A 24,658-nucleotide genomic window follows, 5' to 3' on the forward strand; every position below is an offset into this window, starting at 1 on the left:
TTCTGAATATTCTCATTCTTCTTTACATAGAAGTTGTAAAGTAGCACATCAGGCATAACCAGCCTTAAATTTATAAAAATGCTCCCAAATGGGTTTTCAGTTCCCACGCTTATTAACGAATCCCAGGTTCTGAGATACGTTTGTTTGATGACACCTTTGAAAATACCAGCCTTTTAAATTTTCCACGTTGAAAGCAGACGTGGGGATAAAAACGTGCCCTAATGCACGTCAAGAAAACCCAGTTTTTGCTTTCTCTCCGAGTCCTGACTCCTGGCCATCAGCACCGACTGCTTGACAAACTGTCAGGTCTCCTCTGGAGGGTCCCACAGTGCCCAGCCCTTCTGCTCACCCTCCGCGCCTGGCGGGGGAAGGGGGGGCCCTGCGCCCATCTCGCTTCCAGAATCCCTCCAGCTAAACACTGAGCTCAGCCCCCCAAACCACACGCAGGTCACACGGGCCTCTTCCTGGAGGTCACAGGGGCTTCTTCCTGAGGCGGCCGCAGCCCGTGTCAAACGGTGCCACGCACGGGAGGCACGGGCGGACGCTTCACGCCCCGTCACAATGCTGCTGCAGGGGCTGCACGCGCCAGGGGTCGTTAGAGGCCCACCTGTTGGGAAAGCTGTTCAGTTAAAAATAAAGACGCAGGGCTGAGTGAGCGGCCCCAGCTGAGCCCCAGCGGCCCCACACGCCGTGAAAGAGAAAAATCAACAACCCAAGACGTGAGGCTGGGAACACGCCTGAGCTCCCTGCCACCAGCCTGCAGGGGCCGGTGTGTCTCTGGGGAGGAGGCGGCTGTGTTGTTCTCCAAACAGCGTGGGCACGTGGGCACGGCAGGGAGCGGCTGCCGCTCGCTCTAGCTCGCTCGGGAGTGCTGCGCTGAGGCCCATCTGCACCCAGCGCTGACAGCAATTAGGTGGAGACGACGGGAAGTGGGTGAGTAGGAGGCGAAAACAAACAGGGCAGGGATCGTTTGGTTTCGCAAAACAAATGCCAAGCGCACGTATTTGTAAACTCTGTGTGCCCCAGACTCTGTATGCAGGAGCCCTAACCCCACTCCCTAGAATGTGAATTTATGTGCCGCTGGGCCTGTCAGGGGGTGAGTGATGCCTGGAGGCTGGGCTGCAGCCACGATGACCGTGTCCTTATAAAGATGCCAGGGAGAGAGCCACGTGACACGGAGGGCTGGGATGGGTGAAGCTGCTGAAGACGAGACTCCCCCGAGTGGCAGCAAACCCCGGTGCTGGGGAGGTGGTTCTGGTTCGGAGCTGCAGGGGTTCGAGCCCTGCGGCACCTGCACGCAGACCTCCAGCCTGGGACCCACCCCGCCCGCTCACCTGGCGTAGGACGTGGGGGACCTGGGCCGGGCCCATGGGTACGGGTGCTGTGGCACCGACAGGTACTGGTCGCAGAAGGTGCCCTTCCGGATGTGCTGGAAGGGGGGGAACTCCTCGGGCGGGAAGTCAGACGAGGGCGGCGTGGTGCCCAGGTCCTCGCCCGCCGGCTCCACCTTGAGCGCCACCGAGGGAGAGTGGTCCAGGGCGGTCTTGCGGGCCTTGACGGGGACGCCGTCGCCCAGGTCCAGGCTGCTGTCGGTGCTCAGGGCGTTGATGGCGGCGACGATGGCCGAGCTGGTGTACTGCGTGGTGTTGCCCAGCCACGTGTCGTCCGTGACGCTGACCCGCGGCGAGCTGTGCGGGGACGGCGTGGGCGAGTGGTGCGGGGAGCAGGACAGCTGCCGGCCATTGAGGCCGTACTTCCTCTTGTTGCTGGGGGACGAGGGCCGGGAGGTGCGCGCCCCCAGCCAGCTCTCCTCTGTGATGCTCGCGCGGGGCGAGGTGGAAGGGGAGTGTCTCGGGGAGCCCAGCAGGCTGCAGGCCCCCAGGCCTCGGGGAAAGCCCTCCTCAGGGTCTGTGGTCTTGGGGGACACGCAGGGGGATTGCCAAGGGGACGTCTGCGGGGACGCATACGGGTACGAGTAGTTGGACTCGTAGGACGAGGCCTCGGAGTTGCAGCTGCGCGAGGACAGGCTGCTGGCCGGGCTCAGGCAGGAGGGGTCCCGGTAGGCCTCCAGGTTGGGCAGGTTCAGGGTGGCGGTGGAAGGGGGGCGTTTGGAGTTGGGAAGGACGTCCTCCACCTCCACGTCGTGGAAAAACTGGTTGTTGTTGTGGTGCAGCCCCAGGTAGGACGTTATCTCAATGCGGGGGCTCTCCAGGGCCGGGGCTCCGTTGGGCCTGACGTGGCCGGAAGACAGAAAGTAGCCCGAGGGCCCGCCGTCCACAGCGGCTCCGTACCCCGAGGGGTGGCTCGCGGCCGCCACGGCGGAGAGGCCGGGGGCTGACGTCTGCATGTCGTGGCACTGCACCGGCAGGGAGGGGTGCGCCGTGGGCAGGGACAGGCCCGGACTGATATTGGAGGACACATAGCTGTAATGCTCTGGAAGGAAAAATGAAAAGGAAAAGATGGCATCAGGGGGCCAGTCATCAAACCCACAGCCCAGTGCGCCTCAGAATCGGGTCCCAGGTCTCGGCACAGCTCCAGGCCTCACCCCCGCCCGGCGTGGGCGGTGCTCACGCTGCTCCAATGGCCTCCCCGGGGGAACCTGTCCAGGCAATGAGGTTCCTGGGACCCTTCCTGGCCTCCCCCGTCTCCACTCCAGCACACAGCCCCTCACTCAGCTGCCCTCGGCCCAACATCCTTCCTCCCAGAGCAGCACCAATGGCCTCCCTGCTTTTTTCTGCTCTTTGCTCAAAAAAAAGGACACATAAGTAATACCCTTTGTAATACTTTAAGCAATAAAATAAATAAAATAAAAAAATAAAATTAAAATTAAAATTATTAAAAAAAAAAAAAAGTTGCCTCCCGAACAGCTCTGTCAGAGTTCTGAATGAGCCCTTCCCCAGTTCATTTCCTCTCCTTGGTACTCATCATCATCTTGTGCCTCATCTCTTTCACCAGCAGAAAACTAAGTTCCCTGAAGGCAGGAGCCTTTGCCTGCCTCAATCTACTGTGGTTCACTGTCTTCAGAGCCTAGGACTGTGCCTGGCACATAATAGGTGCTCAGTTTGTTTGACAGATGGATGGGTGGATGGATAGTTGAATAACAGATGAGTAGGTAGGTGAATGGGTGGATGGATAGATGAATTGATAAATGGATGTAATGAACAGGGGGTGGATAAGTGGATGGATGGATGGATGGATGGATGGATGAAGGGATAGATGGGAGGGAGAATGGGTGGATGAATAGATGTATGGACGGATGTATAGATGGATGGATAGGTAGATGAATGGGTGAGTGGGTGGATGAATGGGGAGGTGAGTGGGTAGATGGATGATGGATGGATGGATGGGTGGATAAATGGATGGATAGATGATGAATGGGTGGGTAGATGAATGGATGGGATGGATAGAAAATGGGTAGGTGGGTGAGTAGATGGGTGGGTGGGTTGAGTAGGTGGGTTTAGATAGAGGGACCTGTGCATATAAAGAGGTTTTAATAGACTAGTCACTGTTGAGCTGCTCTTATCACCAGCTACAAAGAAAACACCCCAAGAGTTGGATGGAAGCAGATTCTGGGGTTTCTCTCACATAAGCTTTGATGGTGGCTCATGACCTAGAAAATCCCTCCTTTAATAAAAACAAAGCAGATGATATTGGCACACAGCTGGATTTAAGAATCATTATATGCTAATTATAACCTCAACAAGATATTTTTAAAAATCATTACTAGTGTAATTAGTAATTTTTATCAGAAAAGCCACTCTGGATTCCAGTTTGAAAACATCTTTGTTCTGTATTATTGTGTGCGGTGGAGCAGATATCCAGGTCGCTAAATAATGGAAACACCCACAAGGAAATTCTATCCTGGCTCCCGCCGCAGTGACCCACCAAAGACGTCTTATTTGATGGCTGTGCTGTGTCAGACACCACGTGGGTGCACCCATAGCAGGCCGGGTCTCAGGGTGCTGGTCCACAACCCCATGGCCCTTGCTAACAGGAATGGGTACAGACACCAAACAGGCTGGACCCACTTGTTTCCAAAAGCAGCCATCCACCACCCTCGATAATCCAGCCTTGTAATCCTTGCAGTCAAGAGGCTCTTGCTCTGAAGGCGCTAAATCCCCCTGGTAAAAACACTGGCTGTTCCCAAGACGGCAGGCCCGGCCCCTCCAGGCAGCCTGGGGAGAACCCACAGCCGCTTCAACCCTGTGCTGCGAGCGGCCCTTTGGAGAGAGAGCAACCGTGTTCCAGATGCTCAAAACTGGTGCCAGGTTCCAAAGAGCCCCCGGGGGACACGGAGGCGTGACAAGGAAGAGAAAACAAAGCTACGGTTGAGAAAGTTAGAGGCTGGAGCAGCAGGGATGCCTCATGCCCGGGGCGTGCCTGTCAGGCCCTGCAGCTACACGTCCACAATGCAATGTCCTGAACATGCTGGTCCTCGCCATCCTGTGCCCCCAGGGTGTTCCCCAGGCACCAGCGGGACACTGGGGACAGTCACATGAAAAAAGGATGAGCCTCATGTCCACAGGGTTAAGAGGACCAGGGGAGGCCTGACCTCAATGCCAGTGCCCAGCTCTGCTGACAGTCCTGGACAACCACACCCATGCCACCAACATCATCAGTGACCCCGGCACACACCAACACCCTCACGTGCTCACTACCACTTTTTGTTTGTTTGTTAATCCTCAGTGGAGGATATTTTTTTCCATTGGTTTTTAGAGAGAGTGGGAGGGGAGGAGAGGGAGAGAGAGAAACACCAATGTGAGATACACATCAGTTGGTTGCCTCCAGCACATGCCCCCATTGGGCCAAGGATCAAATCTGCAACTTAGGTACACGCCCTTGACTGGGAATCAAACCCTGGACACTTCTGTGCACAGGGCAGTGCTCTAACCCACTGAGTCACACCAGCCAGTTTTTAACACAAAAACTGAAATCAGATGTTAAAATTTGGTTATGATATTGATAAAACTTCAAGAAGCTAATAACCCTGGAAAGGCTCCTCATGTCAGAGGTCAGGTTCCTCAGGAGGAGGTAGCAGGGGGCTGCAGCTGCTGAGGCCCCAGGCTCCGGGGTCATGGTGACCTCTCAGTGGGGACGTCCCTGCATTCCTGTGTGCAGGCGCCAGGCAGGGACCCAGAGGCCGTCCCCCCGCCCGGGGCCATGACAAACAGCACAGAAAGCGCCTGAGCTGGACACGAAGAGGCCAGGCCTGGGCTCTGTCCAGAGGGACCAGGCCAGGGCAGGCAAGCCCCACAGAAGGAAATCTTACTCCTTCAGTCACCGGGAGACGACATGCTACTTTGTATTCCTTCCAAAGGGAGTCTAAAGATGGCCTTGGTAAATAATGCTTCTCTACAGCCACGTGCACCTTATTGCACACTCTCCCACGTGTTCACAGACACGGCCACACGGCCCCATCCCGCGTCCTCTCCATGGCGGCCCAACACCCCCCAGTGTCCCACCAGATCTCCCAGTTCAATAAAAGGACATCAGCGGCCGGCAGGTGTCAACAAGTCCTTCCGACTGGAGGTAAAGTCCGACATCAGCCAGTCCGACCAAGAGCGAAGCCCCATCCTGTCACTGTGTGATTATGGTTATTACTGTCTAATGATCCGTAAGTAGGATGTTAGCAAAGCAAGTGTGAAACCGAACTGTATACCTATGGGGCAGGACTTTAGTAATTAGACTTCAACAAACAGCTCTATTCTGTTTGACTTGTTCCAACATTAAGTGTAGGTCAGAGAGAGGCTTGCCTGCCTCCACTCTGGCAGTCTTCACTACGGACCAGATGACTGCGTCTTGGTGTGTTTCCTCTACAGCCGCAGGTGCTGGCAGCACACCCCTTCCTGGCTGCCCAGGCTCCTCCTTAAGGAGTGGGGGTCCCCCGGTGTCCCACCAGCTCCCCTGCAGACCCCTCTGCAGCCCAGCTCCCCTGCATTGGCTGGTCACCCACAGGGAACTTGCTGACCTTTTCCTAGTCTGGACACGCACTTTCCTGGCACAATGAGACGGAGCCGGGGGTCACTTCCTGTGGTCTCGGCACCCCTCCTGCTTTGGGGGCAGATGAATGTCCCTGGGAGCTCCCACGATACCCCAGGCTGCAGGAACCAGGCAGTGGCTACAGTCCGCACGGCCCGCCTGCATCAGTCAAACTTTGCTCCCCAGGAACCAGAGCTTTCCTAACGTTTGGTCCTTGAGGTGGCAACGTCCCCATGACAGAAACAAGCAACCTCCCCCTCCCCCCCACACACACACAGAAGGAAGCAGCCCATCCAGCCAGGGCTGCCTGTGAGCACGGGCCCCACACGCACACCCACGCTGGGTCCACTGCTTGGTTACAGCCTTTGTGTCTGCGAAGCAGCAGATGACCTAACATCCATAGAAAATGAACGTTCACGTCAAAGAGAAACCGCCATCTCCAGGGACGCAGCACGAGGCACGTGGAATTATGACGTGTCGTTGTAGACATGAAGTTGCCTCCCAGCACTGCTGGGTCCTGCCCTAAGGAGCCCTGGGTGTCCTTTTCAGGAGGCCTGGCACCAGCCCCGCCTGGGCCTTGGAGGAGGTTTTGGACAGATCCCTACACTTCCTGTCCAGCTAAAAAAATATGATGCACATCTATAACATATTTTAAGAGATAGAGCCAGCCCAGCCCGTGTGGCTCAGTGGGTGAGTATTGGCCTATGAGCCAGGAGGTCTTAGTTCGATTCCCAGTCAGGGCAGGGCACAAGCCCGGGTTATGGGTTTGATCCCCAGTGTAGGGCGTGCAGCTGATCAATGATTTCTCCCATCATTGATGTTCCTCTATCTCTCTCTCCCTCTCCCTCTCTGAAATCAATAGAAATATACTTAAAAAAATTAAAACAAAGAGATACTAGTATAGCCAATCCCACAGTTGAACCATTTGTTGGCAGGAAGGTAATTCTGAGAATTAAAAAAAAAAAATGTCTAGCCATTAGCAGAGCAAGTCTGGGGGCTCCCCAACAGCTGCCCACAGGGCTTAGCCCTTTGGAAGGTTGGGGATAAACTGGCAGGTAGGAGGGGGTGGGCAGAGTGAGGGGCAGTTCTGTGTGAGCACGGGGTCCACTGACAACCAGAATATTCCAGGAAGCGGCCTTCATTTAAATGAATCTAAGCCTGCCGACGAGGAGAAAAAACACAAAGCCTTTATTTGAAAACAAGAAAAGACTCACCTAAGCATGAGTTCTCCGTAATTAGACAAATTTTGAAATGAAGGCCCTGATAGGGTAAACCTCGCCATGAACACTCCACGGAGCTGATGACGAAGTTCTCCCTTTAGAACAAAACCACAAGGAGGTAGAGTCGCAGCCGGCAGGGCCAAGCACCCTCCCTTCCCGCTTCACTTCGTTTGGTTTTATTACCAAAGAAACTGCGTTCAAGTCTGAATTATTTAGTTATTCAAAGGGACCCCATTTACATGGAATGACAATATTTCCAGTAACTTTCCTAACAATCCTGCGATGTCAGGCCTATTCATGGCGTGTCAGGAGCCCCCAGGGAGCTCAGCACCCATTGGAGTCATTTTCTGCTGGCGCTCTGGGCCCTGGCCACCTGCCGAGGAGGGTTCATTAAATTACAGTGCAGGTGAGTACAAAGCCGCAGCAGGAGCTAAGCAAACACCGGGAGCTTATTCAAAGTAGTTTACTATCATAAAAGTCATAAAACCGGGGCTCATCCTGGGAAGACAGGAACTGCCCGCCCCTTACTCTCCTCGTTCTCCTTGGCGCCAACACCCTCCCGGCAGAGCACCGTACCAGGCGCTCTGGGGCTGGATGATGGACACGGTGTGAGAGCAGGCGGGGCCTGGCGGCTGGCAGGGGTTTGTTCGGCTCCTAGGCCGGTCCAGCGCCCACTGCAAATTCAATGCTCAGCAAATTTTCTCATTTTGAGAAGTAATTTATTTCAGAACCCTACTATTTTATTCTTTCTAAATCACCACCCCCAAGTTTTATCCACGTGCGTTCTGTTAAGGCCAATAGTACCTGGTGTCATGCGGGCACCCGTGACCACCCTGTGGGGGCTGCCCTTCCGCAGCTGTGACATTGGGACCGGGGGCGGGCCCAGCACCGACTGCGCTGATGTTCGGCACACGCGGGGCCCCGTGTCCCCTGAGCAGACGTTTCCAACAGGAATCTCCGCTCTGGCCCCTGTGCATCCTGCGGTCTTTTGCAAACTCTGAGAGACACACTGACTTTTACTTTTCTTTCGTGTTTGCTGGGGTTGAGCCACAGGACATGAGGTTAGAAATAGAACTGACATGAGTGACTGCCAGGCCCCGTCCTCCCAAACGCCTGGCCGGACCCCCATCCACTGGGCAATGGGGCTGGTACCTACGCGGCAAGATTATAATTTTGCAGGTAATGGAAACAAAACAAAATAAAACCAAAACATGCTCAGTGCCCAGACCAGCGCTGAAACCTGTTTACTGAGCAGCAGCGGAAAGCGCTACCTCAGGGCGCGGGGACTGGGCAGGCCCCACGGATGACAGACAGAGACAGCTTCCAAGCGCACCACTGGCCCAACAAGTTGCCCGGAGAAGGCTCTGCAAAGGCCAACAGAACAGCCTCCGCATGGCGGCAAACACCCCCCAGAATGTCCCGTAAGCGAGCCCCGCTGGCCCTTCGGAGGGCCCTCGGCCTGGAGCGCCTTACCTCTCTTTCTGTATTTAAGGAGCTAAAACCAGCAAGTTGTTCCTGACTAGCTGTGGTCTGCCTTTGACGAACATAACACAGAATTAAAGTGCCCTCCATACAAACAACTGTCTCTGAGGGCGGTGGGGCCACTCGTATGAAAGATACAGGGGCTTGTCCTGAAACAGTGACGTCCGCCCCACCTGGCATGCCCCCTGCTTCCAGGGCCTCCCTGCCGGGGGACGGCGTTCCCAGGGTGGGCTCCCACCTGGTGTCTGCGGCCGGGCTGACCTGCATGTGAGCAGGGCTCTGGCTCTTCACGGCACCCTCACCACTGCTGAGAACGGACTTGAGAATAAAAATGCCTCCAGAGACATCCCTTCTGCATGGGAGCGACAAAATGCCGCCCACCAAGCATGCGGAGGGGCGCAGACCGGCTGCACTGAGCTGGAGGTGGCCCGACTGCTGGGGAGACTCCAGCCAGACCCAGAGGCCTGGCCAAGTTCCTCCGGAGTTGCCAGGGTGACAGTATTGGCAGTGGTGGGCCGGCCAAAATAACGAAGCAAACAGGAGCCCTGGCGGCAAGCTGGGCCACGCCCGCCTCCCAACTGACAGCAAGCAGCTCTTTCCTAAGACCCAGAGGTGAGCAGGAGACCCACTGCCCAGCCTTCTGCCCCCAGGAGGGGGTTGGGGCCAACGGACCGGAAGATAGATGGGTGCAAACAGCTCACCTACCCAGCCCAGAGCACATTATTTTTAAAATTCTCTTTTCTTTCTCCCAAGAAATGGTTGCTGACTGCCTATTTGCACCTGCTAGGCCCTCTGGGAAAAAAGAACCCCAAGACCCAGTCATTCCTTTGAAGGAACAGGTAAGACAGAAGCCCATCAGTGCCACACAGCCAATAAGAGCATGAGGTGGCCTAAGTGACGGGGGGGATGAGGGCTAAGCCCTGGAGGACAGGCCACCGAGGGTTCCGCTCTCAAGTCAGAGGAACCGTGACCCAGACGAGCGGCCGGGCTGCCTGTGGTCAGGGCTGACCTGTCCTGATGAAGGGCCTGTTTTTGTGCTCAGCATGTGTTAATAAAGCTGTGTCACCAAGCTTACAATTGATCTCGCTATTAGTCACTCATTCATTTATTTATATCCAGGCCCAGCCCGGAGATCACGTGAAGCCATTGCTATCACCCATTCAGAGCTGGAGAATTGAATGTAACAATTTAATATAATAGCATAATAATTTAATGATTAATAAATTTAATGCGCAACTAATAAGAACAAGAAGAAAAGACTTTATTCATAATTGCCAAAACTTGGAAGGAACCAAAACATCCTTCAGAGAGTGATGGGTGAAGAGCTGGGGCCCATCCGGACAGTGGAATGCTATTCACCACTAAAGAGAAATGAGCTGTCGAGCCAGGAAAAGACCCGGAGGAGCCTCCCATGCACATTGCTAAGTGCAAGGAACTGCTCTAAAAAGCTACATATTGTGTGACCCCAACTACGTGACATCCCGGCCTTTCACACCATAAAGAGGCCGGGAGTGCGGTCCATACTTGCACCTGTCATTTGCCATCTTTGCTAAATGAACTGAAAAGTGGTTGAACACTCAGGGAGAGCGCTGCACCGAGAGCCACAGGCAGCCAGACCTGGGGGGGGGGGGGCAGGGGGGAGTCAAGGCCTCAGATCTCTCCCACGGGGTCTGCCTGGGCGCCCATGTCTCCGAGGCCTGGAAACCCACAGCCAAGGAAGACACGGGAGGCGGTCAGAGAGGAGCGCAGGTAAGGAAGATCGGCAGCCTCGGCCTGGTCAGAACATTTATTTTTTTAAAACGACCAGGGTGTTACAGTCTTTAAAAGAAAAGCGTGGACAGTATGGAAAATATTATACAATTGTTGCAGAAATGGCAACAGTGCCAAGAGTATTGTGTGCAGCCTCATCGTCTCACTGCCACGTGGGCACCGCACTGACAGAGAGCGACCCTGAAGTCGCCACAGAAAAAGAGTGTTGAGAAGGGGCTCCTGGCTTTCCCCAAGCCACGGCCTGGCAGACAGGCCGGGATCTCTCCGAAGCACGTATTCTTATTCAAGAGCTCCCATTCTGGGGGCAGCAGGGTCCCTTTATTCAGGCAGAGGAGAGAAAATGAAAGAAAGAAAAGGACCGCCCCCCCCCCCCAGGGTTGGGCCACTTCCACTTTAGCTTGGTTCTGGGAGGGGCTAGGAGCCCAACAGATGGGGGGCTCCATGGCCCCCCTGCCCTCTGGCAGTGACCACTCACCACCTGTCCCCAGGCACTGTCCAAGTTGGGCCTTGGACGTTCCTGTGCCCTGGCCTGAGTGGTGCAGCGGCCGCCTGGAGCCAGCGGCCCCTCCACAGGAAGGCTCCAGAGACCAGCACAAGTGACCCACAGGCAGGGGACCCGAAGCTCCCTGACGCCGGACACCTGAGCTGTGGCACCAAGCGGCTTCACAGGGCTTCCCTCGGCCCCACCCGCCACTCTCCATTAAACTTGACCTGTTTTCCTCCTGCTCCACAGGGGCCTGGGCACCGGACCGGGAGTGGGGACACTATGGTGTTGCCCTGACCTGGGCAGGGGTCTGGGACCAAGGGACACAGGAGCAGAGAGACTGGGAGGGGCTGCTCTGGCCCCAGACTGTGCCCCAGCCTGGCTCTTCCAGACCTCACCCCGCCTGCTGACTCCTGTACCCCGAGAGCCTCCACCCACGACCCCTGCATCACAAGGACCTGCACCCCTGGACCCTTTACATCCAACCCTTGCACCCCCGGTCTGCACCCCAGCACCCTGGACAATGCACCCCAGACCCACAACCCCTGCCCTGTACACCCAGACCCTGCAGCCCGTGTCCCCTGCACCTTGGGCTCTGAACCTCCAACCCGCGCGGACCCACCTGGGGCGACCCCGGCGCCCTCGTCGCTCTGGTTAAATTCGAAAAGGAAATCAAAGTCGAACTCCTGGTCCTCCTCCAGACCCGTCATGTCGGGAAGGCCCGTCCGGAGTGGGAGTCAGAGTCCGGGGTCTGGGGTTCAGGGTCAGGGCCGGGGTCTGAGGTCGGGGTCCAGGATCGGAGTCAGGGTCCGGGATCAGGGGTCACTGCCAGGGTCCGAGGTCCAGGGCCCAGGGTCCAGGGTCCAGAGGGTCGGGGCCGGGACCCAGGGAAGTCGGGGTCGGGTTTGCGGCCAGAATCGGGTTTGGGGCCGGGGTGCGGGCCGGGTCGGGTGGGTCCCCGGCCGGCCGCGGGCACCTGTGGTCGCCGCCCCGCTCGGCTGCGCCCTGCGCCCGGCGCCCAGCCGGTCCCGGTAACGTGACTCCGGCCGCCCCTCCCCCGCCCGCGCTCCGGCCCCTCCCCCGCGTTTCCGGGTTCACACAAACAGCTCCGCGGCGGCGTCCCGAGTTTTAAATAAACTCCGGGAGCCGGGCGCACGCCCGCTGCTGGTGTCCCGCCCTAGCGCCCCACCCGCGGGCGAGACCCCAGCGTGTCCCGCGGCCTCGAGGGTCCACGTGCGAGGGGGGAGCGCCCTGGCCGCACCCCACGCGTCCCGCCGGCTCCTCCGGGGCACCAAGTGGCGCAAAGAGCAGTGCCCGCGCCCAGAGCGGCGGCGGCACCGGCCAGGCCCGCGGACTCCGTCTACAACTTTGTTTCTTTTCAAGCTTGCGCGCCGCCGTGCTCTCGGGGGAAGGGGGTGGCGCTACCCGCCGAGGCCCGAACCTCCCGGCCGGACCCCCAGGGCCCCGCCAGCCCCGCGGCGCAGGGAGGACAGGGGCGCTCCGGCTCGGCCGCCGCCACACCGCGTTCACGCCCTAGCTCCCGGGCCTTTCTGCCTCCGGGGTCTGACTCGCAGGCCCGGGCCCCTAAGGCACCCCTTCTTTTCCGTCACACCTCCTCCTCCAGTCCCCAACCTCCTAAACGTCCCGCACACTCCTGTGCGTGGGGAATGCACCTCCTCCCCCCCGCCGCCGCCAGGCCTGGCAGCTCCGAGCCCCGAAGGGCTGAACCCCAGGGGGGCGCAGAGCAGCGCACCCACCGCCCTTTGTCTTTCTCCCCGCTATGAGCGCTAACTGTCCCCAGGGTCGGGGCACCACCCCAAGCCAGCATCTGCAACAGGAAGGGGGGTCGTGAAGGCCACCGCGCCAGCCAGAGAAGCACACGGGGGCATTCCAGTCCCAAGGGGGAGAGGGCAGTGGAACCAGAGCCGCAGTGGCAATCCTGCGGCTAACCCGCCCTCCTTTCTGCCCCACGGCCCTTTGCCCCGGGGGCATTGCTTTTTCCAGAAGCAGGGACCCCCGCTTAGTCACTAGTCACGTGACCCCGCCTGCCCCCCAGAGCTTCTCTCCCGTGACCCTTTGCAAAGGGCTGGTTTTCTCCAGTGATAAACTATAGTTCACTTTGGCCTGATTTAGTTTCTAATAATAGTTCTCACTTTGAGATGTATGTTGGAGGGTTGTTTTGTTTTAGTTTGCTTTTTTTGCTGACCTTCAGGCAAATGGAAGTTCTGTTTTCTGTTGAGAAGCCACAACATCTCATTTTCTCTCCGTGTGTTTTTTTTTTAACTTCAGCCACCTTCTCACCTCTGCGAAAAATTGACACACAAATAAGAGCCTTCATCATCTGCTTAGATGAAAACCTTTCGCTCCACTATCCTGGAGAGGTGAGTGGACGCTCCGTGGGCCGTGCTCACCTGGGCCCTGGGCCCTGGGCCCTGCGGGATTCAGGACTCAGGGCTGCTCTTCCCAAGGTTGAGCTGGTCCCCACTTAGTTTCAGATCCCCAACCAAGGTGACTAGCTGGGGTGGCCCTTTTGAAAACATGCTCCTCTTACAAGCACCCCAGGACTCTCATCTTAAAAGTGGTCGGAGCTATTTGCCAACTCAGCAGACACTCCTGTCTTGATGGAAATGTTTAGCTTGGCGCTCCTCAGAGGCTGCGGGTGTTCCCTGGTGCACGTTCCAGCCCCGAGTGTGATGCAGTGGGGAGCCAGCGCCCTTCTAATCTGGATTAGGAAACATGGCCGAGAAGTTAAATGGCGGGACCAGAGAACAGGGGTGCTTTGTTCTGTTCTGGGAGCCTGGGGGCAGTCAGTGTGAAGCAACCTCGGGATGGGTGGGCGGGTGGCTACCTACAGGCCTGCATTTCTCCGCCTTGTGCGCAGGGAAGACAAGCTGGGGACATCAGAAACAACAGTGCCTAACGAGCTGCAGCCCGAAGCTCATGACTAGGGGAGGCCAGCGGCCTCAGACTCCGAGATGGCACCTAATGCCTCCGAGGGCCTGTGTGGGGCAGGTCGTCCCCCCAGCCCTGCAGGGCGACCTGCCTCAGATGGAGGGCCTGTATTTACGGATTAGATCATACGTTCTGGTTAGCCTAATTTTGTCCTTATAAAATACACCAGTATTTGTTTAGTCAAAGGCCAGGCTGCACCTGGCACTGCGGGCTCAGCAGAGGCATTCTGAAATACATCTTGTTCAGTAGGAAACAGGAAAGCTCGGCACCGCCCCCAGAGATGGTTTTTCCTCTTGTCAGAGTAAAAAGGTTCTTTGCTGCAGGACGGATCCCTGACTATTCAACTAAAAACAAAACAAAACAAAAACCTGAACTTTTTAATCAGTGATAGTGGGGGAAACTTTAAAATAAGTGTCCAAGGGTTTCCAATCAAAACCTCAAGAATTTTAAAAAACTTTTTTTTAGTAGCAAGGCTGGTCCCCTAAACATTCCCTGATGTTTGCATTTTGACAATTTCTAAATCGAGGTGAAATGGTAAGGAGCGTAAGATGCGTCTTCCTGCCTTGATTCAGAATACGTGGAACACCACGTGAGACCCCAGGCCGCTGTGGCACGGAGCCTGCCCGGAGCCTGCGGGCTGGAGCCCTCTGCCAGAGGTAACCCGCCTGGCGGCTGGCAGGCTTTGGGAACTGCACTCTAAGGCCTGGCGCTGGCGGGAGCAGGAAGCAGCAGGGCGTACTTTCTAGCGCTCCGCGGAAGGATGTCCGCCTGTATAAAATGAGTGCTCATTATCCTGGCAGGTTTGCCAGCTTTCTTAAAGTAACTTAAACCGCTTCAGCACCCGTAAGGCATTTGGAAAGATGTCGCCCAGTTCCCCTTGTGCGCTTGCCATCCTAGTTCCTCCCTGGGGTGCTAGTCACCCCCTCCCCAGGTTTCCAGACACCTGAGGGAGCTTCCCCTCCCACAAGAGGTCCCCGCTGCTCTGCTCGCTGGTGGTTCTCACAAGGTTGTGACAAAGGGGGCTGTGACTGAGACTGCCCCGCAGAGGGTGGCGAGTTCACTGTCCGCAGGGGCCTCGCCATCGCCAGGCGACAGCGCAGACATGCCATCCTGTGACTCCGAACAAACAGCTGGAAACTTGGCGGCCCCCTTTCAAAGTGCCCTGAAGCGTGTTCTGCGGTTGGTACTCTGGTGTCCATGGGACGGAAAACCGCCAGAATCAGGGGCTGCATTCGGACAACGCATTTGATCGCTTTCAATCCTACATCCGGCCTCCAGCCCGAGGGCTCAGAGCCGGCTCAGCCACGCGGAGGCGGATTTGGAGGATGACCCTTGGGGAGAGCGCCCGCGGAGGGGCAAGGCCCCCACACCTCACGTTTGACTGGTCTTTGAAGCCAGAGGGTGGCCTCCTCCCACAGGGCAAGGGAACAGACCATCCTTCGTCCTCCCCCAAACATCGCTTCATCCCAAAGTGTCCTTCGTGGATCTGACGGTCCTAACCTCACCTCGTCCTCAAACCGCCCGCCTTTGAACCGAGTTTCTACCGCCGGGATTCAAAGCGAGACTGCACCAGCAAAGGCCGAGAGCGCGCACTCAGCGCTGGAGAAGAGGAGACACCTATTGGCAAGAAGGCGCGCTCGAAATCAGGGCTGCTCCGGGGAAACACCAGGGGGACACCGCTTCCCAATCTGCTGCGCGCCCGCCAGCGCGCCGGGGACCCGCGCCCCTCCGCGCGCGCAGACAGACGCCGGCCGGGCCAGCGGGCCCCTCCCCGGGTCGGACCCTGGGGGCTCGCGCCGGCGGCACAGGCGCGGGGGCGGTGGGCGCAGGGCTGGGGGCGTCAGGGCCAGGGCTGGGGGCCCGTGTGGGGGGCGGCAGCCGCACGGGCTTACCTTCCTCCGCCGACTTCATGGTGCCGCCGGCGGGCGGCGCGGGCCCCAAAGTTTCTCCTCTCCCGCAGCCGGCAGCCGGAGAGCCGAGTGGAAACTTGGAAGGGACTGGAAAACTGGTGCTTGGCATCCACGCGGCCGCGGCGGCGCGGAACAGGAGGAGGAGCGGGCACCGCCGGGGTCGGGCTCCCGGGAAGCTGACTCCCCGGCGGACGCGCGCTGCCTGGGCTCAGCGTCGCGCGCCCCGGAGAAATGTCATCCAGGGGCGTGTGCGCGTGTGGCGGGGCGGCTGCGGCCCGGGACCCAAGCGGGGTGGCAGTGGCAGCGTTAGGAGGGGTGCGCCCGTGCCCGGTCCCCACGCTTGGCAGCCGGATCCCTCGCAGCGACTGTGCCTGCGAGTCCGGAGTCTCAAAGTCTCGCTCTGACGCAGGGCCGTGCTCTGCCTCCTGCCTTTTTAAAGCTGGAAAACACCTCCCCCGCCTCCCGTCGCCCGGTGCTCCCGCGCCCCCTCCCTGCCATGACATCACGCCCCGCCCGCCCGCCCGAGCCGGCGCGGGCCCGGGGGACCAGTGCTGAGCGCGGGGCCCCTCCCCGGACCGAGCTGCCCCTCTTTCGGCTTGGGACGCAAGTGAGGCGGGCATGGGCTCGCGTGGGGGCACTGTGCACGGACCAGCCTTGACCGGGTCCAGGGGGGGTCGACAGAGTCGCTGTCTGCCCCAGAGCGGGGCGGCGGGGTAGCAGGGCCGAGGGGCGCCAGAGCGCGGCATGCTGAAGTCATTATGTAAAATCGCAGGCTTCCCCGCGGTGGAAATTTGGAAAAGCGCTCCCACTGGCAGGCCCGAGAAAGGAAATTCCCACCCCGCCAAATCACTAACAGATTGCACGGCAGTCCCGGTACCTCGACTTACTGTCGTTTCACTGTGTAAATGTCCGAGCCATCCCATCTCCGGTTGCAGGAGCTGGGGGTGGGCAGGGGAGCCGCGCGGCCCCTCCCCCGGCTCCTGCCCCCCGGCCCCCGGCCCCTGGCTCGGGATCGGCCAGCGGGGCTGCTCTGGGCCCGCAGCGCCGACGCCGCCGTTCAAGTAACACTTTCCTCTTTCAAATTCTCGGCCTCTGCGCAGCTCTGCTGCCAAACGGGACCATATTTTCTCGTTGGCCGCGGATGGAAGGGACTGGAGTGTTAGGGCGGTAAAAATGTCTGGTGTACAAAACCCATAAATCTATGGCACGACACGCTTATGTGGTTTAAAATAAACTCAAAAGCAAGAGACGCGTCTGCTGCGGGGATCCAGGAGGCCTGCGGGGTGCCGATGGGTCCCCCAGATTAATCCAGGCCCGGGACCCAGGGAAATGGGGAACCCAGGGAAAGGGGGTCTAGACAGCTAATCGGGTGGGACAGTAAATGATAGCAAACTGCCCAGCGGCGTCCACTGGACAGAACCGAAATCTCTCTCCGGGCCAGGTCTCCCACTAAGCCCCTCATCCCTGGGGTGTCTGTGTGGGTGTCACACTTTCACGAGTCACTACCTGTACACGTGCTCTCACGCTGATAACTGGTGCCCAGGCGCAGGGAGAGGGGGGCCCCTCGAGGACACTGAGGCTGGGGGAGGGGCGCGAGGACTCTGAGAGGGTGGAGTGGCCGCGAGGACCCCGAGGCTGGGGGAACCCCCGCGAGGACTCTGAGGGTGTGGGGGACAGGGCGAGGATGCCGGATGCTCAGTGAGAAGCTAGAATCCGGCTGGGGAAGGCCGCCAGGGGGCGCCAGGACCGCGCCGCCCTCGCGCCTCCGCCCCCCTCCGCCCCCCCCCCCCCCCTCCGCGCCACCTCCCTGCACAAGATCTTTCTGCACTGGTGTACCCAGACTTGGGTGCAGGATTTTGCCTGGAGAGTTTCCGTTTCCCGTCCTCCCCCCCACCCCCCAAGGATTTTGCCTGGAGGGTTTCCGCCCACTGATCTCCGCCCCACACCCCCAGAACGCGGTGGCGAGGAGGCTGGGTTGTTGTGGGGGAAGCGAAGGGAGGTCCCGCATGTCGTGTTAAAGTCAACTCTGACCTCCACCTCTGCCCCTCCCGCACTTTCACACGGGTGGGCGCACCCCCTCCCCGGCCCATTGCCCGCGGGATCCACATGGGCGGGTGCGCCCTTGGACGGGGAAGAGCTGGAGCCGGGGCTGGTGGCCAAGGTGGCTGGTCCTCCCCTCCCCCTCGATAAATAATTTTCACTCCATCCAGAAAAGCTCTTTCCTGTCTGCTCTCAATGCCCTCCTTATTCCCCCGCCCGGTGACGGAATCCCCGTCTGTTTCCCTCTGTTTAATGCCGTTGCCGGGACCACGGTGGCCGCGCGCCAAGGCGTAGGGAGTTCCGGAGGCGGCGGCACAGCTCTGCGGCCAGCGCGCCCCCGGGTCCGCGGCGGGTCCTGCGGCCACCGCGCGGCCCCCGAGCTCCGTGCTGCGGCCGCGGCCCCTGCGCGCCCCTCCCGCCGGCCGGGCCTCCCGCTTCCTCTTGAGGTGTGTTTATAGCCGCTACCAGGAGAGACGTTACACGGATTTTATTTTAAGAATGGGTGATGACTAACCAAGTTAAAAGGAGCTTAGGGCAGAAAACAAGACTATTTTTAGATTACTGCTGTTTCTGTGGATTATTGGGGCAAATACACCGAGAAGCTTACCATTTTCAAAGTCCCCCTGGATGCCAAGCCCGTTCTCCTGGCGCGCACTCGGGATGTTCCACCCCGTCCGGGATTTTCTAGGGACCCGGGCAGTCACGATGGTTGGGTGTTGTGTTTAAGCACAACTGCTATGGAGACGCGGTCTTCAGCGATGTGGGCGGTCCAGCCGGGTCAGGAGGACCTGAGAAAGCTCTGGCCTCCTGCCCTGGGAGCCCCGCGGGACCTCGGCGCACCTGGCCTGGGGCTGCCCGCCTTCTCCCGGGGTCCTGCTCTCGTGCCTGGCCAGGCCCACCCTTTCCTCCCGTAACTCAGTCGCGCGCACCCAGGTACCACTTGTTGCTCAGGAACATCACGCGGACAGCTGCGGGTTAAATGTGGACGCTTGTTCTAGCGCGGCCCACACCTGAGCCACGGTGGTGGCCGCTTCAACACTTTTCCATTTAGGAACATTCTATGCGCTGACTCCTGTCCCCTACAGGGGTGGATGCCACCTGACAGCACCCTTTACCCAGCGAGGAAGGAGCGCACGGCGGGACAGAGGTGCTTGGAAGCAGGTTTGAGGGCCTGGCACTGAGCCAGAGTGCAGAGCTTGGAAGTAAGTTAAGAAATCGGAATTATGGAGGGATCAATTACTTTTAAGTAAATTGCTGGGATTTTTTTTTTTAAGCCAAAGTAACTAAATTTCACAGCTATGGCTGGAGTTGAGAAAGAAAGGGTCCCCTTTTATTATACGTCTGTATCAGCACATTCAGATTTTCCTTTTAAGTTTGGGGTGCTCTTAGAGATCTATACATTTGGGGTTCAGATATCCAACACTGTGCTTTCACTTGTGCACTATCTCTTCCAACCCCCATCCAAAGGCCTTCTTCATTGGCCTCCCAGCCTAGCCTCAGCCTGACCACCAGATCTGAAACTGCAGTCAGTCAATCAATCAATCAATCAATCAATCAATCAACTTCCCGCCCTGGGGCACATGCCCAGGGCATCCAGAAAACCCCCAAACCGCTCAGCATTGCTCCTGGTTCCGCACCCTCCACACTTGCAGCAGCCACCCAGGGACCTCCTCACTGGGAAACCTCACCCATCACTGTTAGCCCTCACCCTCCCGGCAGGCATCATCGCCCCATAGCCGCAGTTAGTCAGTCACCAGAGCTTTCTTCCCACCCGCCTCCCACCCTCTTCCCTGGGTCCCTATGGCCTGTCTGCTAAATCTCCGCCCACCTCCCTAGCCCCAGTCCCTGCCTTAGACGGCTGGCGTGTTTCATAACCTAGTACAGGATGGGGCAAAAGGAGGTGTGCAGTTGTGAGTATGTGAAACAGAGTTTATTCTTGTATTGTTATTTATTAGTTATTTTAATATTTTCCATGTGAACAACTGTACACCTGCTTCTGCCCCGCCCTGTGTGTGGTCTACCTGGCAGAGTTCCATGTGCACTTGAGAGGAATCTGTATTCTGCTGTTGGTTGTGTGTTCTACAGATGTCTGGAATGTCTAGTTGGTCTCAGGTGTTGTTCGAGTCTTCTGGTTTCTGTTGATCGCCAGTCTGGTTGTTACATCCATTATGGAAAGTGGGGCATTGCCCTGGCTGGTGGCTCAGTGGTTTGAGCATCAGCATGAGCATCAAAGGGTCACAGGTTTGATTCCCGGGCAAGAGCATGTCCCTGGGTTCCAGGTTCATTCCCCAGCCCTGGTCGGGCGGGCGTAGGAGGCAGCTAGTCGATGTGTCACTCTCACATCAGTGTTTCTTTCTCCCTTCCACCCTCCCTTCCACTCTCTCTAAAAATCAATGGAAAAAATATCCTTGGATGAAGATTAATAACAACAACAAAAAAGAAAGTGGGGTAGTGAAGTCTCTGGGGGGGTGTTTCTGTAGCACCATCAAGTTTCCCCTTCATTCCTTCTGGTTTTGCTTTATCCACAGGGTGTCCCAAAAATGTATACACACTGAATAATTATAAAAGCAGTGTTTATCAAAATACATTTCATTTTCAAAATGTAATAGAATCTACGTTGTGTGTATACAAATTTGTGGGACACCCTATATTTTGGAACTCTGTTGTTAGGGACACATGTGTTTATACTTGCTGTTGTCTTCCTGATGGATTGGTCTTCAATTATCATGAAATATCCCTCTTTATCTTTAATAAAACTTTTTGTGTTAAAATCTGCTTTGTCAGACATTAGTACAGCCGCTCCAGTTTTCCATAGTTGTTCTTTGCATAATTGTCTTTTTCCACCTTTGCATCTAAAGTGTGTTTCCTATAACCAGCTTAAAGTTGGATTGTGTTTTATTGTTCAATTTGACAATCTCTGTCTTTGATTGACTTGTTTAATTCATACCAATATTGTTACCTGGATTTACACCTGCCATTGTACTTGTTTTGTTTTCTGTTTTTCTCATGTCTTTTTTTGTTCCTCTATTCCTTCTTGATTGCTTTCTCTTATGTTGAGTGGTATTTTTCTAAAGGGAGCATTTTAATTACTTAGTGATTTTTTTTTTACTTTTTATAAGTTATTTTCCTATTGGTTGTTCTGGTTTACCACACACATTAACATCACAAGCAGCTTGCCGTTGTTTCTCAGTGGTTAGAGTGTTGGCTCGACCACCAAAGGGTCATGGGTTCGATTCCTGGTCAAGGGCAGGTACCTGGGTTTCAGGTTTGGTCTCTCTCACATCGATGCTTTTTTTTTTCTCTCTCTCCCTCTTCTTACATCCCTCCCTTCCACTCTCTGAAAAGCAATGGAAAAAATATCCTCAGGTGAGAATTAACAACAAAACAAAAACATATCACAAGCAGCTTAATGTTAGTGACACATATACATCTTAACCCCACAGAGGCCTACCCCCTCTCTCCCTTCTCTGTTGGACATATTACAAATAGTGATGCTACAAACCCCACAACACATTGTAGCAATTATTACTTTACCACCTGCAGCCACTTCCTTAACCAAAACAGCTTTGCTCCACCCACTTCTTTTGTGTTGTTATTGGCAGATAGGTCGCAGCCTATTACATTTCTATTATTTATAGTCCCAGCATCACACTATATGCACATTATTCTATGCAGTTGCTTTTTCAATCAGCTATGAGAAGAAAGAAGAATACACATCCGTACTGTATAAAATCATACAATTCCCTTTACAGGAGCTGTTCTTCTCATGTGGATCCATTTCTGTCTGGAGTCACTTGCTTTCAGCCCGAAGAAATTCCTTTAGTGTTTATTGTAAGGTGTGTCTGTGAGCAGCGAATTATCAGTTTTTGTTGATCTGGGAACATCTACATTTCATCTTCATTTTTGAAAGATAGTTTTGCTAAGTGTAGGATTCTGGGGTACTCAGAGCCTTCAGGCCTGCATTGCATCTGCTGGGAAGACACTGTTGCTCTTATGGGAGTTCCCTTGTAAGCGATGCATCGTTTTTCTCTTGCTGCCTTTGAGATAGCTCCTTGTCTTCGAATTTTGGCATTTTTACTGAGATGTGTCATGAGTGGGTCTCCGAATTTGTCATTCACTGAGCTTTTGGGATGTGGAGGTTATTGTTTTTCGATAAATTTGTGACATTTTCAGCCATCATTTCTTTGAATGTTTTTCTTCCCCTTTCTCTCTCCCCTGTCCTTCCTGTAGCCCCACTACCCATAGGTTGGCCCACATTTTTCTGAGGTCATCTTCTTTTGTAAAAAAAAAATATATATTTTTATTGATTTCAGAGAGGAAGGGTGAGGGAGAGAGAGCTACAAACGCCAATGATGAGAGAATCATTGTTGGGCTGCTGCCTGCACGCCCCCTACTGGGGACTGAGCCCACAACCCGGCATGTGCCCTGACCAGGACTGGAACCATGACCTTCTGGTTCATAGGTCAACCCTCAACCACTGAGACACACCGGCCGGGCCATCCTTGATTTCCTTCACTCTTGTTTCTCTCTGCTCTCAGCTTCCATCATCTCCACTGACCCATCCAGGTCCATTCAGTCCTCTTCTGCCGCCGGCGCACACCTGCTGCTTGGGCCCCTCCAGTGAGCTGGTGCTTCAGTGGTCCCTTCTGGCTCCAGAATTTCCATTTGGTCCTTTTTACAGTTTCTGTCTCTTTATGGATCGCACCTGTTTGATGTGACATCATCATCCTCTATCCTTTACTTCTTTAATCAAGCTTCTCCCCAGTTCTGTCAACACAGTCACAGCGAATGTTTTTAATTACTTTTCTGTTAAATCCAACATCGGGTCCCTCTTGCAGGCAGCTTTGGTTACCTGTTTTGTTTTGTTTTGCTTTTTAAGGATGTATGGGTCATGCAGTCTTGCCCTTTTTTTGCCTGCATCGTAATTTCTTTGTTCAAAACTGGGTATTTTAGACAATATATTGTGGCACCTTTTGGTACTGGTACCTCCTCCCCTCCCAGTCTGGGTGGTGGTTGTTTGATTGTTTATTTGCTTAGCGAGGGGCTGGATTATCTGAGTGAAGCTCTCCCCTCCCACAGTGTTCAGACCCTGCCGTGGCTCCTGGGTGCCCACTGTCCCCCCGGGAGGACAGAGTTTGGTAGGACTCTCTTTCCTTGGCCACACCCAGCTCACAGCCCCCGACCATGACTGTTGTGCTGTTCTGAACAATGCCCGGCAGTAAGCTCCTCCACAGAAGGGGCCTGGTCAAACCGCGGCTGGGATGGTGTCTGGGGCATGTCTGATGCTTGTTCTGCCCAGAGGGCCGTGTGCCCCGGTCCTGCTCCCAATTCTCCCCTCAGCCTAGGCCGCATCTTCACTGGACCCAGGACTCTCGGCCCATTTTCCTTCACTACCACCTCCAGGGCTCCCCAGCAGCTGGAAAAGGCAGGAAGGACCCCTCCTCCCCCCACAGCTTCCAGGGGGGCGCAGCCCTGCGGACGCCTTGATCTTGGGCTTCTGGCCTCTGGAACCTGAGAGAATGCATTTCTGCTGCTTCGAGCTCCCGGTTTGTGGTCACTTGTTAATGGGGGCCCCAGGGAACCAGCACAAATGCCAAGTGGTTTCATTTCCTTCCAGGACCCGGCATCCCACCTTGTCTCAGTGCGGGTGGCCCAGAAGTCACCCCCACCCAGGACACCCTGGGAGCCTGGCTGGCAGCCCGGCAGTGGCACCTCTGCGCTGGACTGGGCTCTTACTTCCAGGCCAGTGTGGGCACCCCTGCATCCCATCTCAGCCTTTGTTAAGGACCCCGCTCCCAGGGGTGCGAGCCTGCAGCCGCTGGGCAGAGGCGCTCTCCTGCTGTGGGGGTGGGGAGCTTGTGGAGGAGAGCGAGTCCAGAGGCAGATCCACGAGCATTTGAGCACCTGCTCCCGTGGGACCTGAACGCCCTCCTGCGTCCCCCCCGGTGAGGGACTGCTGCCCTTGGTGCTTGGTCTGGTTGGAGTTGGGAATCGCGGATCATCCAAGAGCCATAGCTCGGGGACCTGGCCGGGGCCCCTTGTGCATCTGTGAGGACAGGAGAGATGGGCTTCGTAGGCAGATGAAAAATACACAATTCTGTGACGAGGGCGGAGGAAGAAGGCGTTGAAGCTGCGTGAACCTGCCCCCAGGATGTGCCTGCCACCGGGGTCTGGCCAGGCTCCTCACATTTACCTTGACGCTCTTAGAAGCACAAGTAGTCTGAGTGGTCACGTGGTTCGGGCGGGTCTGGCTGCATCAGCTACCGCACAGGTTTGGAGATGCATCGCCTGCCCTGATCCCTTGAGGCCCAGCTCCCTGGGCCCTTCCCATCAGCCTTCAGCTACCGCAGGCAAGTCCCCAGGAAGGCCCAGCATCTGCTCGGTGGGCCTCTGCCTCCTCTGTTCCACACTTGCAGGACGAGAGGGCCTCTGGGGCAGTATCCATGTCCAGGGCAAGGTGGAGGAGGGGAGGCGGGTGGAGGGAGGGGGCGGGTGGTGGAGGCCCAGGGACCACTTTCTATGCCTGTGGCACCTGCTCCTCAACACCTCCCCATGGAAAAATGTTACTTTTGCTTCTGGTGAGATGCACCTGTGAATCCACAACTCTCTCCTCTTGCGAAATAAAAGCAGCTACTAGTTTCTAATGACAGTATTGTAACCTTTTTCTTAAACTCCCGGGAGTCTGTGCTTCTGGCGTCCTTTATCCATCTGAACGGGGTCATTAGTGCCGGGGATGCAGTGCTGGGGAGACTCTGGCCGGGGACTGGATAGAGTTGCCCGGGACTAGGTTCCATGGCTCCCAAAACTATTTTAAACGTGCG

The 24,658-nt window shown here is 56.4% G+C and overlaps 1 protein-coding gene and 1 long non-coding RNA gene across 15 annotated transcripts in view; one reads left to right on the top strand and one right to left on the bottom strand.

The window, feature by feature from the left end:
* NFATC1 (nuclear factor of activated T cells 1) overlaps nt 1–16,046 on the bottom strand; it is a 100,697-nt gene extending 84,651 nt beyond the window's left edge. For 9 of the 14 annotated variants that reach the window (XM_036323791.1, XM_036323788.1, XM_036323789.1 and 6 more), the window contains exons 1-2: nt 15,780–16,046; nt 1,335–2,433 (exon numbers count right to left, since the gene is read on the bottom strand). In XM_036323791.1, the coding sequence (XP_036179684.1) occupies nt 1,335–2,433; nt 15,780–15,906 (1,226 nt within the window). In that variant the 5' untranslated portion in view covers nt 15,907–16,046. Of the gene's footprint in view, nt 1–1,334; nt 2,434–7,193; nt 7,295–11,557; nt 11,979–13,141; nt 13,210–15,779 lie in introns of those variants that run through there. The other 5 variants (XM_036323790.1, XM_036323787.1, XM_036323786.1 and 2 more) reach the window with 5 other exon arrangements.
* Nucleotides 16,047–17,773: 1,727 nt separating this feature from the next.
* On the top strand, nt 17,774–24,283 carry LOC118663337. Its single transcript, XR_004970018.1, has 3 exons — nt 17,774–18,283; nt 18,923–19,039; nt 23,455–24,283. It is a non-coding gene; the product is annotated as an uncharacterized LOC118663337 (long non-coding RNA).
* The last annotated feature ends 375 nt before the right edge of the window (nt 24,284–24,658 follow it).

This window comes from Myotis myotis, unplaced genomic scaffold, assembly GCF_014108235.1.
Source record: "Myotis myotis isolate mMyoMyo1 unplaced genomic scaffold, mMyoMyo1.p scaffold_m19_p_9, whole genome shotgun sequence".
In the NCBI taxonomy this organism is placed as follows: Eukaryota; Metazoa; Chordata; class Mammalia; order Chiroptera; family Vespertilionidae; genus Myotis; species Myotis myotis.